Source organism: Primulina huaijiensis, chromosome 11, assembly GCF_012295235.1.
Source record: "Primulina huaijiensis isolate GDHJ02 chromosome 11, ASM1229523v2, whole genome shotgun sequence".
NCBI classification, from domain to species: domain Eukaryota; kingdom Viridiplantae; phylum Streptophyta; class Magnoliopsida; order Lamiales; family Gesneriaceae; genus Primulina; species Primulina huaijiensis.
Window position 1 is genome coordinate 1600672 of NC_133316.1, and position 16632 is coordinate 1617303.

At 33.0% G+C, this 16632-nt stretch overlaps 2 protein-coding genes across 2 annotated transcripts; both read right to left on the minus strand.

Moving 5' to 3' along the window:
* Positions 1-1908: 1908 nt before the first annotated feature.
* On the minus strand, positions 1909-4208 carry LOC140988616 (L-type lectin-domain containing receptor kinase IX.1-like). Its single transcript, XM_073457638.1, has one exon. It carries the CDS (start codon positions 4129-4131, stop codon positions 2005-2007), a length of 2127 nt encoding a protein of 708 aa, XP_073313739.1. The 5' UTR covers positions 4132-4208; the 3' UTR covers positions 1909-2004.
* A 7530-nt stretch (positions 4209-11738) lies between these two features.
* On the minus strand, positions 11739-12402 carry LOC140987711 (uncharacterized). The gene is made up of 2 exons (XM_073456347.1): positions 12294-12402; positions 11739-12184 (listed from the first exon to the last, which is right to left on the minus strand). The coding sequence occupies exons 1-2, from the start codon at positions 12400-12402 to the stop codon at positions 11739-11741; spliced, it is 555 nt and encodes a 184-aa protein (XP_073312448.1).
* Positions 12403-16632: the final 4230 nt, after the last annotated feature.

Sequence of the window (16632 nt, forward strand, 5' to 3'; positions counted from 1 at the left end):
TAGAAAATTTCAGAATTTGCATGCCCAGAATTCTCCAATTGATGCGAAAGGCGGATATCGCAATCGCATATTGATGGAAGGCCCATGGAATGTCTTCCAAAACTTGGTTGTGTTTAAAGAGCTCAAAGGTTTGTAAAACCCTAATAATGCGACCTTCAAAGAAACACCTATGTGGATTCAGTATCACAACCTACCGATTTATTTCATGCACGAAGAGATCNTAAATTCTTATTTATCAGTTGAAAAATGGAGTAGGAAAGACTGAGAATTCTTGAATAATAAAGAAGAAGAATTTATATTATAGACATTGATATAGATTAAAATAGTGGATAAACAAATGAAATCGAACTTCTAGAATATATCTCTGATTGATTTTCTCCGTGTAACTCTTGTCAATCATTGATCAGTTAAGTGCGGTCTTTTTCTTACGTAAAAATCTCGTATTTGATTTTTTAAATAAAATTAAAATTAAAATCTCGTATAACGATATTCATACTCAATCGAATACTTAAATTTGACATTGTACACTCTCGCTAAATGTGAATGCTCTAATATGGTCGAGCATTGACTTGGTAAGCTCCGTCCAGACGGGTCGTATTTTGTGAGACGGATCTCTTATTCGGGTCATCAATGAAAAATATTACTTTTTATTCTAAGAGTATTACTTTTTATTGTTAATATCGGTAGAATTGACTCGTCTCACAGATAAAGATTCGTGAGATCGTCTCACAAAAGACCTACTCTATATGTATAAATCGAATATTTAAATTTGACATGTAGCTAAATGTGAATGCTCTGATATGGTAGAGCATTGACTTGGTAGGCCCCGTCCAGCACCAGGAATCGCGACCATTCTGCGTATATCTTCTCGACTTTATATATAAACTAGCATTATTTATATTAATAAAGAAACTTACGCAATTAAACGCACGTAATTAATAAAATAATATTGCTTTATTAATTAATTATTGCTATTATACTTCTTTAAAATTTTGGGTGATCAAACTTGGACTTGGTATCACCGCGTTGCCGACTGAGATTCGGCCCACTTCATACTCGTCACATTAATTAAAATAATAAATTAGATAAATTTACTTTTTGTATATTAATCATAATTTAGTTTCGAACTCGAAACTTATTTTAAACTTGAGATTTTCTTTGTTCCAATTCGAATTTTGGTTCTTGAGATGCTATACAGTTTAAAAAAAATTTACGTTGCATAATTACCACCAGCTATAGCTTTTGATAAAGTGACAAACACTCGGTCCAACAATTAGTATCAGACCCAAACTCACTAGTTTAATTTTCATTAGTTGCAATGAGCGTGATTATTGGTATAATGATTATTGGGGTGCAATATTTGTTCACGTTGGTATTTGAGTTGAACTATTACCACCAATAATAGCTTTTGATACAACTACAAACATTTGATTTTAATTGTTTGTTACGATTAGATCTTGAAACCGAGACCTAATCCCAAAATTACTAATAAGTCATCGTTTAAAAAAACAAATTTTATATTTGGATAACTAATTCATCAAAGAAACTTCCCTCTTCGCACAGCTTTCTTCAGGTAATCAACCATCTTCTTTGTTATTTATTTGGATAATACCTTTTCAATTAAATGCATGTGGTGGTATCTTTTCATACTAGCAATAAAAAAATTATTGTATTTGGATAATTAATTTCAAATATATTGAAATATATTTTTTAATTGTCGACGAGTAAGATCATAATCTTCAAATTCAGTTCTTCTATATATTGAGGAATTTCGAGTTCAACCAATAATAGAGACATTTGAGATCCATATATATCCCAACGCAACCTTAACAGATTTTGATAATTTGAACATTCATGGAATGGGTTTCTCAAATGTGTGGAAATGTCTATTACGACTAATTCAATCACCATTGACAAAATATATATATTTACATATATTATAATCAAGCACTGGTTTGACAACGTACTCCAAAGAATTAACAATTTTTTAAAGAAAATTACTTCTCAAGCAGTTTTAAGCAACGCAGTAGATTGATTAACAGAACCTGCCGAAGAAGAAGTGGTCAAATTTGAAGAATTACTGTATTGACTGTAGTCCACAGAATCGCTCCCGCTAATACTGTAATTCACACCAGAATTCGTAACCATGTTCATGGAAGGACTGTAATATATCGGCACCGGCATCATTGCTGGAAGAACGGGCAATTGAGCCTCAAAATTCATCACATTCATCGCCTGTCGTATTGTGGGCCGATGCCGATTATCTGGATGAACACACCATAGCCCCACAACCAGCAATCTCTCCATTTCTTCACCATTTTGCTCGATTCCTAGATCTTGATCCACCGCGTCGAGTATTTTTCCGGCACCGTAAAGTTTCCACACCCATTCCACTAGTACAACTATATTATTTTCTTGAAATCCAACATCAATGGCTTTTCTACCACAAGTGATCTCTAACAAAACGACCCCGAAACTATATACGTCGGATTCTTTGCTGGCCCTGCCGGAGATCACATATTCAGGTGCCATGTACCCTCTGGTCCCTGCCACCATCGTTGTTTGTGACCCTTTTTCGTGATCTACGAGTCGAGCTAGACCGAAATCACCGAGTTTGGCATTGAAGTTTGAATCCAACATGATGTTGCTTGACTTGATATCTCTATGGACTACACATTGATCCCATTCCTCGTGTAGATACAACAAAGCTGAGGCTAATCCCTGCGCAATTTTGTATCTAACTTCCCATGTCAACACCGAATTATGTTTAAAGAGATGTGAATCTAAGCTCCCATTTGGCAAGAACTCGTAAACAAGGAGGAGTTCACCTTTTTCGTGGCACCAACCGATGAGTTGGACGAGGTTTCTGTGTCTTAATTGACTAATGATCTTCACTTCTGATGCATACTCTTTTAGCCCTTGTTGGGATCCCCTTGATACCCTTTTTACAGCAACATATGAATTGGTTTCTTTCAAGAAACCTCTGTAAACTCCACCAAATCCTCCTTCTCCGAGCTTCAATTCCTCTGCAAAATTATGAGTTCCACGGGTCAATTCAGCACACAAAAACTTCTTTGCCCCGGTGCCTCTTTGAAATTCGTTATCCATCGATGGATCTATAGAATATGCATGTGTATCTCTTGATTCCTTCTTGTACTTTTTCTTCTTCAAGAAACAGCCAACAAATCCTAAAGCAAGAATTAGAATCGGCAATCCAACGCCTAATCCGATAGCTAATCCCAGGACTCCCCGCTTCCTCTTTTGATTTCCGTCTCCAATATTGTTGATCGTGGGATCGGGTATTGGGCTCGGGGCTGGCACACTAGAAGGAATATCAAGTGTTAAACTTGAATAAAAATCCCAAGACTTAACAGTATTTCTCTCAAACCATGATCCTGTTGCACCAGAAAAGCCAAACAGAACTTTTTCAGGCATGTAATCTCTAAGATCAATCACGCGGCTGAGGTTACCGTGTGTGACTGTGTTGCTAAAAAAATTTGTAAAATTAACACTGAGAGTCTTCGAACTGCCATTGTAGCTAATCCAAGCTTCATTTTCCCTCCCCTGAGTAATATTATTCTGCCAATCAACGGTTGCAATAGAAACCATGGAATTTATATTAATCCCGACATGTGGGATAGATGGATCTAAATAATTCCGAAAAGTATCAAACTCGACAGCAAAAAATGTCTCGGAAGATGAATTTGCATAAATATTATCTGTATTAAGGCCAATGCTTCCACCGCGAGCGTTAGAATTTATGGATGAATAGACGGGAGCAAAGAAGAAGGTGATTCCATCCGCAAAATTGCTTCTCCCACTGGAATCTATCACGAACGAAAAATGGGTCGAGAAATCACACAAATTCCCGGAATTCTTGTCCCACAGATGCAGCGGCTCAATATAGGTGGCACGGCCCACTGTCTCAACCTGTGAAACACTGAGTTCATTCGGGGTGAGCTGAATCCCTTGGGGTGAGATGTAAGCATCTCCTGTGGCGTTGATGAAGCGATTGTTCTCGTTAGATCCGAAGCTGGAGAAGTTGAATGATAACGAAACCGAAAGAGTTGCAGGGATATTGGAGAAGAAGAGGAAGAGGATGAACAAGATTTCAATGGTTGCTGGTTTCATTCTCTTTTGTGGGAATCTAAGCTTCACCAATGGCGGAAATGGGCATTGTTGCTGATATATACTTTGTTTTTGGTTTATATGTATATATGTTGATGAATTCAAGCTGTAATTCGTTGAAAGGCTCCATTCTTTGAACGCTTCAAAGCTTCAACGAAAGGCAGTGTTTTTTCTTTAATCTTTAAACTTATTTAAAACAACTTACTATTATTTAATTATTAGAGATATCATTTTATTTTGATAAAATACTAGTATTTAACACGTGTGATGTACGAGATGATATTATTAAAAATTAGTGAAAAATGAATAGACATTTAAATTGAAAAAATAATATAATTATAAAAAATAAAATAAAAATATTTTTTCGCTAATTTTAAAAAAATTTCTTAAATACAACGCATGTCGATTAATTTTTTTGCTAATAATCACTATCATATATTAAAATTCTAGATTGTGTTAGTCTAAGACAATGACACGATGCTAATCGTGTTTAATGTATTGATGTCGACCACCAACCTTAATACATATTTAATTCTTTAATTTTCGAGAAAATATATATTATTATTTTTTAACATGTTATAAAAAAATATTTTTAAATCAAATTCAATAAAATAAATGAAAAATATTTTTTAAAAAATTCAGTAATTTCGTCTAAATCCACATTCACAAACAATTTTGTGACATGGCACGTGTCTGACACATTTGAATGGTAACAATAATTGTTTCATCGATATTTTTATCCAAATGGATTGTGATTTTATCTACAAAATCTCTTCATAATATACACAACAGCCTATTTTTCCTAAAGAAAAATGAAATATGTGATTAAAATCAATTATGTATAAACCAGAAAAGTTATTTTATTAACATTTACTATGTGTATTCCAAAACAATGCCAATAAATTTTATAAGATGTCTTCTAATAAGATGCGTACTTTATTTAAAATTGGTTTAATCATTTCCATTACGGGACATTTTATATTATCATGTATCCATGAACTTTGTAATATAGAAGAAAATTATCACATTAGTAAATACGTAATAATTAAAATTTTGTATAAATAGATGAATAATATTTTTTACTTTTCGATCATGAAAGTCATATTTCAAACTTAATGTCTCGTTGTTTCCATATGTAGGTAGTTCATAACAACGAACAAATTTAAATTTAAACGAACATTACATCTTGGAAGGATTCAACTCAGATATGATGCTGAAAAGAGTAATCATTTCAGAATTCAATTTTGGAGTAGATAAATTTAGTAAGATAAATAGAATAAAATTAATTTCTAATATAAGATGCAATATTGTATTATTTATAATTTAAAATTCAAATAAGACATCCCAATGGATAAAAATTATACATTGGATGTTTTTGACAAAATTATACCATATATTAACTCTTTCAAATTATAGAAATCTCAAATTGAATGCATTTGGTATCAAACATTTATGATTATTGAGGGTAATTAAATGTCCATTTGAAATTCTTTTGAATCTATCTCTTTTAATTTTCTTGTACTCTCTTATTTGAATTTTTAATAAGACAATTCAAGATATATAATATACATACGGTTTTGGAAGAAAACTACAATGCATTAATTCTTTCAAATGATTATATATAAGTGATGCTGAACATTGCAATCATTTATATTTAAAATTTATTTATACAATTTGTAATAAAACTTAAATATATCATAATAACACAAAATCATATCACAAATTAAATTGATTTATATAATCAATGCAAAAATTTTAATTTAATTTATGTTTTCAATAGAGTTTAGTTTCAATTTGAATAAAAAAAATAAAAAACATATATTTGAATTNATGAATCTTTTTATTATAATTAAGTAAAAAGTAAAAAAATATAATTTTTTTTTATGGATAATTCAAATACTAGATCTGTTTCACAGAAAATTTATTTTTTACTTAATTGACCCATTTCATAGGCTTATAAGACATACCTAATTTTTAGCACAAATTTTCCATCAAATGCTCGTGCAATTAATCTAAACAACACACATTTTAAGTGAAAAGTAAAAAATTCACAATACAAAAATATTTTTTTTATAATTCGATTGTACGGAGAAAATATATATAGTATGTGTTACTAACTAATATCTTTTTACATAACAATATACTTTTATAAAAAAATTCTCTATATAATTCGATTATCGAGAAGCCTCGGTAACAGTATCATCCTCTACATTATCTTCAATATATCGTCAAAATTGACGGTTGATTGGAGCCATGCCTTCGTGCTCTCGTTTTGAGTTCGTGCCAGGCAACATCATAAGCTCAAGTTGCATATTGATTTCTAGCCGATAATTTTTTGCAATCAGTTCTATCAATTCTATCAGATAAATTTTGCAACAACTCCCGTTGACAAGGATGCCTCTTAAAAGTAAGGATCAATCAATCTTTGTGCTTGATTTGTTTTAAAATCGATCTTTGTGTTTAAAATTTTAAAATCTTATAAATATATTTATCGACACAATGCATATTGTTGGGTTGCATAAATTAAGCATAAAGATTGATTTTATCCAATTTTTATGATCATCAGAAAGGAGTAGATTGTTGGGTTACGGAAACAATATCAATATGGATTTTTATGTTAATTTAACTTGTCATTGTGTTTCTAATATATTTACTCAATTTTGCAACTGTTAGATGTCAATTTAGAAGATTTGAGAAGATGAAACTCAAATTTAGTAAAATTGAAAATCTAGCGAGCTTATATTTCGAACATATCTTTCTCATACAAACTCGAAATTAAATATTGTTAATTATATGGAAATAGAATAGAAATTATTACAATTTTCATGTTAATCACTTTTCTAAAAAAAATCGACGAATCAAGAGTTATAACCAAGAGAAGAAACCAGCTAGACTTTGATCAAACTTCAGCCGCTCAAAATCCGACCGGACCACTATGGAAGTTTAGCCGCCAAAATCCGACCGGACCACTATTGAAGTCCAGCTGCCAGCCGGATATTAAAAAGTGGCCAGTAAGACAAAAATGATCGTTTCAATATCAGAAACAGTACATAACATTTTCAAACGATCATATTCTTGTGTCTAATGTCTATATCATTTTTGGATGTCATAAATACAACACTTTGAAGATCAAACAAAAAGCTTTTGAAGGAGATTCAGATCATAAACAACTTATACGAGAAAAATAAGTTAGAATGAGAGCAAATCAAAGAAGATGAGTATTAATAGATATATTAGCCTAGTAAGAGTTATCCGAAGTGTGTGATGATATATTTGATAGATAAATATTTTGTAAATGATTAAATTCTCACACACACACGAATCACTCACACGTACACATGATAGTTGAGCTTCAAAATTTGGTTGAGTGACAATTTTTACACAAGACGTTTGTAACGCCCCGAAAATTTAAAGGTCCACGTGAACCACATGCATTTGAGTTATTAAATTCTTTGTATTTTAACTAAATGTTTTAATTGTATTAATTAATTATGTTGTGCATATTTATATGTTTCAAATATATTTTTCTACATGGTTGTATTAAAATATATTTTTAAAGGTTATTCGAGTGACGATCGAGGAACGGGGACCGATGGCTGAAAAATGTAAAATGTTTTTATTAAATATTTATTTTTAATTATTTAAAATGTGGTCGATGCTTTTTAGTATTCTTGAAAATAAGGGTTTTGAGGGGATTTTATACGTCGAGACGTAAATTTTATCGGTGTTGGATTTTTAACAAAAATGCAAAAGTCTTGGCAACCCGGCTATTAAATTCACAAACTTATTTAAACAAAATAATTTTTAGTATTTAATTCAAGACTATTGGACCTAATTAAATCCTTAATAGGCCCAATACTTGATTAGTTTTAATTAAACTATATAATATACAATTAAACCCCATAACCCACCCCATAATCCCTAAAACACACGCCTCACTTTCCCCTACAATTACAAATTCTCTCCAAAACTCTTTTCTCCCACCCCACTCACGGCACACACAAGTTTGAAGAAGAAAACATCAAAGTTGCTAGAGTTTTTCAAGCGTCGTCCCTCGTCGTCGTTCTTCGATCGTCAACGTTTTTATCGTGCGTTTAAAACGCAAAGGCACGCCATATTCTTCCTTTACTCATCATCACACCATATTATGTAATTGTTTATGAATTTGCATAAAAACAAGTCACACCACTCACAATTTTCGCAACTATACATAGGCATGTGTCTAACTTGTGTTTATTGATTCAAAACCATGCTTGTATGATGTTTAAAGGGCTGCCATGAATTAGGCTTTGATCAAACACGTTTCTAAGGGTCCTAAAACACATGATTATGCTGCTCAACTTCTTAAAATAAAGCTGGAAAAACGTGGGTTAAGGGAAGAGAGTCGTGAGGTATATGAAGAATTTGTGTGTGCATGCGGGGGTCCAAGGAACTCGATGGTTTGCATGGGGCTAGGGGGCTCGGCCAGGGCTGGTAGGGGCTTGGCTAGGGTCGTGTAGAGAGGCTAGGAGGAGCCCTAGGGCGGCTGGGCACTGCTGTACGTAGAGGAGAAGGGGAGACGCGCGAGACCCACTTGAAGAAGAAAGTGGCGTGCTGCTGGTGCAAGCGCCTAGGCTGGTGCGCGTGTCCAGGCATGGTGCAGGAAGGTCTAGAGGGTGGTACAGGGACGGCTAGGTGGAGGGAGTCTGGGTCTAGAGGATGGAGGAGTCCTAGCATTGAAAAACTCCTAATTCACGTGAGGGAGGGGCTGCGGCTAGGAGATGGCCTGCGCAGGGTCTTGTTGCGCGGCTCAGGGGCTTGGGCTGGGGGTGGCTCGGGCTTGGGACTGGTATAGGGTCAGTAAGGGTCGTGGATGATCAGTGGTTAGATGGCTAGAGGAGTCCTAGGGTCACTAGGAGTCTTGGGCAAAGAAGGGCTAACGTGCAGCTTTTTGTGGCTCGGTTGCAGGGCTTGGGCGTGAGCTAGGGTTAGGGTTTATGGGTCAGGGTTGCTCAGGAGGGTGCCTAGATGGGTTGGCTAGGTTTTGGCTCAAGGTGGCTCGGGCGTGGCTCGAGTAAATTAGGAGATGGCTCGGTGTGTTCGATAAGGTGTCAATTTCGAATTTAATTAGACAAAAATTGAATCCATGGGTCCACTGGGGTGGCTCATGACTTTTAAGGGTAGAATAAATCTTTAAAATGTTATGTTAAAAATTTGGGATCAAAATAACGAGTTTTGGATTTATTCGGGATTTAATCGCCGTACGAAACGCTAATTAACGAGTTAATCGAAAAGTCTAGTTTTAAGCTTTATAAAATTATGAAAAATTAGGTTTCAGCTTAAATAATTATTATAAGTTTAAGTTTTGAATTTGGGAATTTTATATTAAGGTTTGGTTTAATTCGGGATTAAAACGCATTAATACGCCACATTTAAAGATTAATTTAAAAGACCTCGATTTAGACTAAATAAAAATATGAGAAAATTCATGTAGGCTTAAATAACTATTTGGGACATGTTAGAGTCAATAAAATTAAAAAATATTCAAAAACGTAAAATTATACGTTCAGGGGTAAAACGGTCTTTTCACACCTAAAAAGTAGTAAACGTCATGGCAGTGCCCTGAATGCTGTTTTATGTGCTAATATGATTATTCTCTATAGTTATGGATTCTTATAGAGTTTTAAATGTTAAAATGATATTTTAAACGTTTATGGGATTTTATAAGTTAAAATGATATTTTAAATGTTTAGGGAATTTTATATGTTTATGATTTAATATGTCAAAATGTTATCTTAAATGTTTTGAGGTTAAAATGATTATTTTTAAATGTTTATGAAATATTCACGATGAAATTATGATTTTTAAATGTCTGTTTGATTTTTATGATTTAAGGAAGACATTTAAAATACATGTTGCATGCTTGGTTTCAAAAATGAAAAATGTTATGTTACTCATGATTTTTATAAAGTGATGTGAATGAAAAATGTTGAAGGAGGTGAAGTGATTGTGACTAATTCGTTAATAATGGCGATGTCGTGAGGGTGATGGTCCCAGTGGGAGCCCGACGATCGTGTTTCCATTATTGCGAATATGATGTTATGAGGTTTGAGGAAGAATGAGAATATCGTGAGGGGAGAAGGCCCCAGAGGGAGCCCATTTATGGGAGAAGGCCCCAGAGGGAGCCCCGACGATCGTATTTCTATTCGATCATGTTAGGCCAAGGCTCAGTTGACCGGTGAGAGCGTCGCTGATGTCCCCGCCGCCCAGTACTGTGGTTATATGTAGATGGATCCATCGATCATGTCATGTGAGGAAAGTCACAATTAACGATCTGAATTCAACAAAGGAAAAGGAAAATGTTTATGATCATGATAAAAGATTTTATGTCATGTTTTGAGGAATAGGAAAAGGTTAATGTTTATGTTATGCATGTCATGAAAATGTTTATGTTTAAAGTTGATACATCATTATGAAAATGTTTTTATGCATCATAAAAAGGTTTACGAAAATGTTCATGTTTGAAGTTTATGCATCTTCATGAAAACGATAATTTAAGTACAAGTATTTTTCACTGTTGCGTGTGGTTTTATACATATTACTTGTTATCAAGAATATAACATGTTGAGTCTTTAGACGCACTAGGTGTGATTGATGCAGGTGTTTATGATAAAAATGTTATGGGAGGTCTTGATGGTCGACCTGACTGGACTGAAGGTGCACACGACCCGAGGACCAACGCTTCTAGCTTTCCGCATTTACGATTATGATTTATGTTAAAGATTTTTTTTACGACTTTTTATTTATGCTTTTGAGTGATTTTTGAGAGATTATAGTATGTGATGTATTTCTCAAATATATAGTTGGTTGTGTTTATTTTAAAATGATGTCCAAAATATTTTATGTAATTTTTGTGGTTCGGCCGATGCTAGGGAGGTTTTAAAAAAAAAAAAACTCTAGCACATTTTAAGAAAAAGAAAGGCAGACGTTTCAACGTTAAAGATTGTGTTTGTAGTCTTAGCACAAGAGACGTTAAAACTTATGCAGATTGTGAGATTGCGGCCTACAGTCGAGAGTGTGTTGGAAGTTTCGATTAGACAATAGATAAGTTCTAAGTCGAAATAAGTTTGTACAATAAGTTGTCTAAATCAAAGTATTCTAATGATATCTTCTTAATGGAATCAGGGGTTAAATATGAGTTGTTAATATCTGAATATCCATAAACAAAAAATTCATACATATTTATTTATCACATTTACTTATTATTGTTACTGTTTTTAGACATATTATTGAAATATTTTATGTCTCTTTCAAATACCAAAATGTTGTATACAAAGTGTTTGATAAATGCTTCAATCAAATCGTATTTATTATTTTAACTTCCATATCTTTTAAATGATTTATAAAATATTTAATCGGTTTTTAGAGGGATTATTTTGAGTTTAAACTTTGTTATAAAATCAAACTTGATTTAATTTCTCTTGCTCATTTCATTTTTGAATATTTCAATAATGAGTTGTTATAGCTCTATAATCTTTAAAAATATTGACAAATATTAATTTTGATCATTAATCATAATGAATATCAACCAAGCTTAGATTTTTTTTTGACAGCTGAACTCTTGTAATTTATTAAGAAGAAGATAGGTTCGCAATTACAAGTTTAATCAACCACGAAAGAAAAGATCCATGCTCCCAAACAAAATGAGAGGAGGATGAAAAAGCAAAAGCAGCAACCGAGTGAGCCACCCGGTTAGCCGATCTCCTAACATGAATAAGATGAGGGCTCTCGAGTACCTCCATAAGTATGCTAATATCCGTAGCAATTGAACCCACATAACTAAGATCCTCTTCTGGCCTTGTGACTGCTTGCACTGTAAGAAGAGAGTCCGAGGTGATTTGATGAATCTGAATGTTGTGCTGCCTAGCGACTTTCAAGCCAACCTGGATGGCAAGAAGCTCAGCCATTGTAATAGATTGGGCCTTGTCAATCAATTCTCCGAAAGCCAAAATCGGTTGTCCCTCATGATCACGAATCACACCACCGACTACACAACTAGGATATCCCTCTTTATAAGCTGCATCCACATCCAACCGGAATTGGTGAACTAACGGGGGCAGACGAAGTGCTTGGAGAGCTGATCAAAGTTGACTCTGTGCCGCTCATAACAAAATTATGTGCAGCACGGAATTCCCCGAGCAGATTTTCACACCAATCAGCATCCAATTCTCGAGCCTTGCCATTACATTCATGAAGATAGCGAAGCCTCTCATTCCAAGTGGCCCAAGTACGCATGATAAACAGTTCGAAATCAGGTTTGCTCAGCTTCTCCTTCAACCCTAGAAATATATCAAACACATCTAAGTGGCGAAACTGCTTAAGAGAAGACCAAAACCAGCTTCTTTTCCAACAAGATTTCACAGCCGGGCAAGAGAATAGGGCATGACTGGAGACATATCGTTGGATTTTTAAATCATAGATCTGTCTAGATTATCAATTCTAAAGTCAATATTCTACCTAAATATTGATATATATATTAGATTTTGCTAAATATCAATATTAAATCGTATTGTGCCACTTCAAGATTAATATAAAATTATATGATTTTCTACTTCAGGACATCAAATGATTTGTTTTGAAAAATATAATTTTTAATAATAAGTTGTGCTCGGAGAACAACTTGAAATAAAAAATATAAAATCAATTCAAATAAAAAAAATATTTAAAAAAGAAAAAGAAAAATGGAAACCAATCCTAGGACTAAGTTGACGTAAGAAACCACGGAAATGGAGAAATTATTCGTGCAAGTGGGAATTCCACAACTTGAAAAGAGTGGGTCTCATGTGAGACCGTCTCATGGATCTTAATCTGTGAGACTGTGAGACAGGTCAACCCTACCCATATTCACAATAAAAAGTAATATTTTTTCATGGATGACCCAAATAAGAGATTCGTCTCACAAATACGATCCGTGAGACGGTCTCACACAAATTTTTGCCCTTGAAAATGGGTTCGCGACTTTTGGACATATATTAGATCTTACATCATTGTCTAGGAATATCATAAATCAATATTTTTTAAAAATCTTGACACATTTTCAATTTATATAGAATATTGATGGATCTTAAATTTTAGATAAATATTCTGCAAGAACATATATATATATATATTATCATTTATTGATAGTTTTTATATTTTAGATCAATAATTTTCAAGAATATTGATAGATTATCAAACTATAATCATGTTGTGCTACTTCATAAGTACATAAAATTAAAATTTGTGTTATTTTGAGATCAAAATGAAAAGTATTTGTGTTGATAACGTCTTTTCAAATTAATATTTAATATTAAAAAAATAGATTACAGAGAATAGTGAGTTCAGATAATGAACTCGAACTATTTCATTCATAACCAAGAACTTTTATTTATAAGATATAATTACGAGATAAAAATATGTAGATATATAAAATTAAGATATCTATCTGAATTGAAATTCTATTATATTTAAAATCACATCAACTAAATATTTTCTCAAAATTTTGAAGTTAAAGTAGGTTTAAAACTCTAACAAAAAAACTACCCCAAAAAAAAAAACTCAAATAAAAAATAGTTATAAAAAATGGATTATCACAGAGTGAATCAATACATTTTATGTAAGTTTTTAAAATAAATATCATGAAAACATAATAAATACATAGTTACCGTCTTATTATATTATAATTGATTCAACAAAAAAATCCATTTAACACAACTTTTATTGAAGCTTCCAACAGAAGTAGTATTAGAGGTTGCGTGTCATTCTCGTATTTTTACCAAAAATAATCGGTATTGCAAGCAATTCCCTCATACGCTATGTCATGTTTTAAGATTCCGGCTTCTATTTGTAGAATAGTGGAATAGAGTTGTGCGAAATTTTTGTGGAAAAATGCGAGTTGCATTGGTTGAATTGGGAAAATTTGTGTAAACCCAAAGATGTGGGAGGCTTGGGTTTCAGAAGACTGGGTGCTTTGAACAAATATTTGTTAGCCAAACAAATTTGGAGAATTATCCAAACACCGGAATCTTTGATGGCTCGTGTTCTGAAGGCCAGATATTTTAAAAATTCAGACATTATGAAGGCGGGATTGGGTTCGAACCCATCTTATGTATGGCGCTCTATATTGTGGAGTAGAGATCTTATTAGCAGAATATTATGCTGTTGTGTGGGTAATGGACAGCAAATAATGGCACTATTAGATCCTTGGATTCCAGGAATTTGTTCTTTTCGGAGCAGCATGCACGCACAATCAGAACAATAATAATCTCAAAGTGGCTAACTTTCTCAATTCAGGTAGGGGTTGGAACGAGCATTTGGTGAGGCAGTGTTTTCCATTACATGAAGCAGAATCTATTCTTGACATCCCATTACATCGAGCGGACAATGCTGATTCTAGATTTTGGGTGGGGAGTAAGAATGGCAAGTACTCTGTCAAAGATGGTTATTGCTTGGCAAATAACAGCAGGGCCTTACCACCGTATAATTCGGTGAATACAAATCGGTTGTGGTGGAGAAAAATATGGCAGCTTCATCTACCGCCGAAGGTAAAAATATTTTTGTGAAAGGCATCAAGAGATTTCATTCCTACAGAGGTTAATTTGCTATCTCATCATGTCCCAACTGATGGGGCTTGCTCGTTATGCAAATTTCATTATGCGTCAACTTGTCATTGCCTCTTGTTTTGTCCGGTTACTAGGGAAGCTTGGAATAATACTCCATTCTGGCATTGTCTTAAGTCGCATCATGATGCATCTTTTATTGACTGCGCATTATATGTGTCGAAGTGCTTTAATAAGGAAGATTTTGAGCTCGTTGTTACTGTTTGTTGGGCCATATGGTATGAAATTTTTAAGATCAAACATGGACCTTTCGGACAGAGAAAAACTGTTAGAGTGGATTGGGTTTATGCTATGTTGGATTCTGTTTGTATACTTCGTTTGAAATCTGTTTTACCAGATTTTAACTCACTTAAGCTTGGGGATAATGCATGGAAACCTCCTCATCCTTTTCAATTCAGATTAGATGTTGATGCAGGCTATGATTCAGAGAATCTAGGTTTGCGGCGCGAAAGCTCTCTTTATTCGTGACCCGGGTTGTGTTCTTGCTACTGAGCTCTTGGCGTTACATTGTGGGATGGAATTCTGTTTGGCCATAGGCATCTCTAATATTTGTATTTTCTCAGATTTTTTCGAGACGGTTCGCTTAGCTCTTAATCCAGATGAGGAGTTTGGTCCAGTAGGGGTTCTAGCCTTGGATGTCAATTTTTTGCTTCTGGACACTAGCTTTATTTCCATTAAGCATATGTATCGCTCGGCCAACTGCGTAGCTCATTTTTTAGCTCGCAGAGCTTTAGATGTTTTTCTAGATTTCCAATGGCTAGATGGAAATATTCCATCTTGTCTTTCTTGTGTTGTTCTTCGGGATCTCCCGGATTGATTTTATTTTATTTTTTAATGTAAAAAAAAAAAACAAAACTTATAAATTCCCAACATTTTATTTATGATTTAAAATATTATATAGTTAATTTTTTTAATTCTTTAGAGGTGAAAATTTTATTATTTAACAAAATTACACTTTTTTTAGTTGTTTGTCGAAATACACCTCTACATGGCGCCATAACAAATTAAATTTATACATTTACTGATACTTTAGATAAAAAAAAATACTAATTGAAAAGAGTTGAAGCATGGTTATAAAACATAATTTACCAACTTATCTTTCTTGTTTATTAAAAGATTTGAGGGACTCAAAAAAAATATATAGTCAAGAGTAATTTTTGTATAGTATATTAATATATTTTTTGTATTAACATAATTTTATCCATTTCATGTAATATACATCACTATACTAAACTATATAAGATGTTTAAAAGCAAATTAGAATGATCTAACTTTTTCTTTAAATTATTTTATAAAGTGTGAAATAAATTATTTTTAAGTCTTACAAGCTGTTTTAATTTATTAAGGAAGATGCTCTCATAAAAATTAATTTGGACATCCTAAATATATACTTCATAGAATAACATCAATCCCGATTATTAAAAAAAAGTAGAAAAAATTTAACTTTTTTGATCACAAATTTATATGTAAATCTTATCCTGAAAATAATAATATAGTAAAACTATTAAAATACTTGTTATTGTTGAAAAATTATTTAAAAATGTGTTAAATATTTGTGTTGAAAATGTGAATGTTGAATGTTGAAAATTAGGTAAAATTAGGTGTTGAATATTGAAAATTAGTGTGTGATGATGTAGGTAATGATGTATTTTATTTTTGGATTATTTGTAAAAATTTTCTATAAATAGATATCTCATTTGTGAAGAAAATCACAATTGAGTTGAGAGAAAAATATTATAAAGTGTGTAGTGTGATAATTTTGAGAGTTTGAGATTTTTACTTTTTTACCGTAAATTTTTACTTTTTCACAACACGTTATCAGCACGAAGCTCTAAAAGTCCTCCATATTTTTCCAAGCTCCGAACAG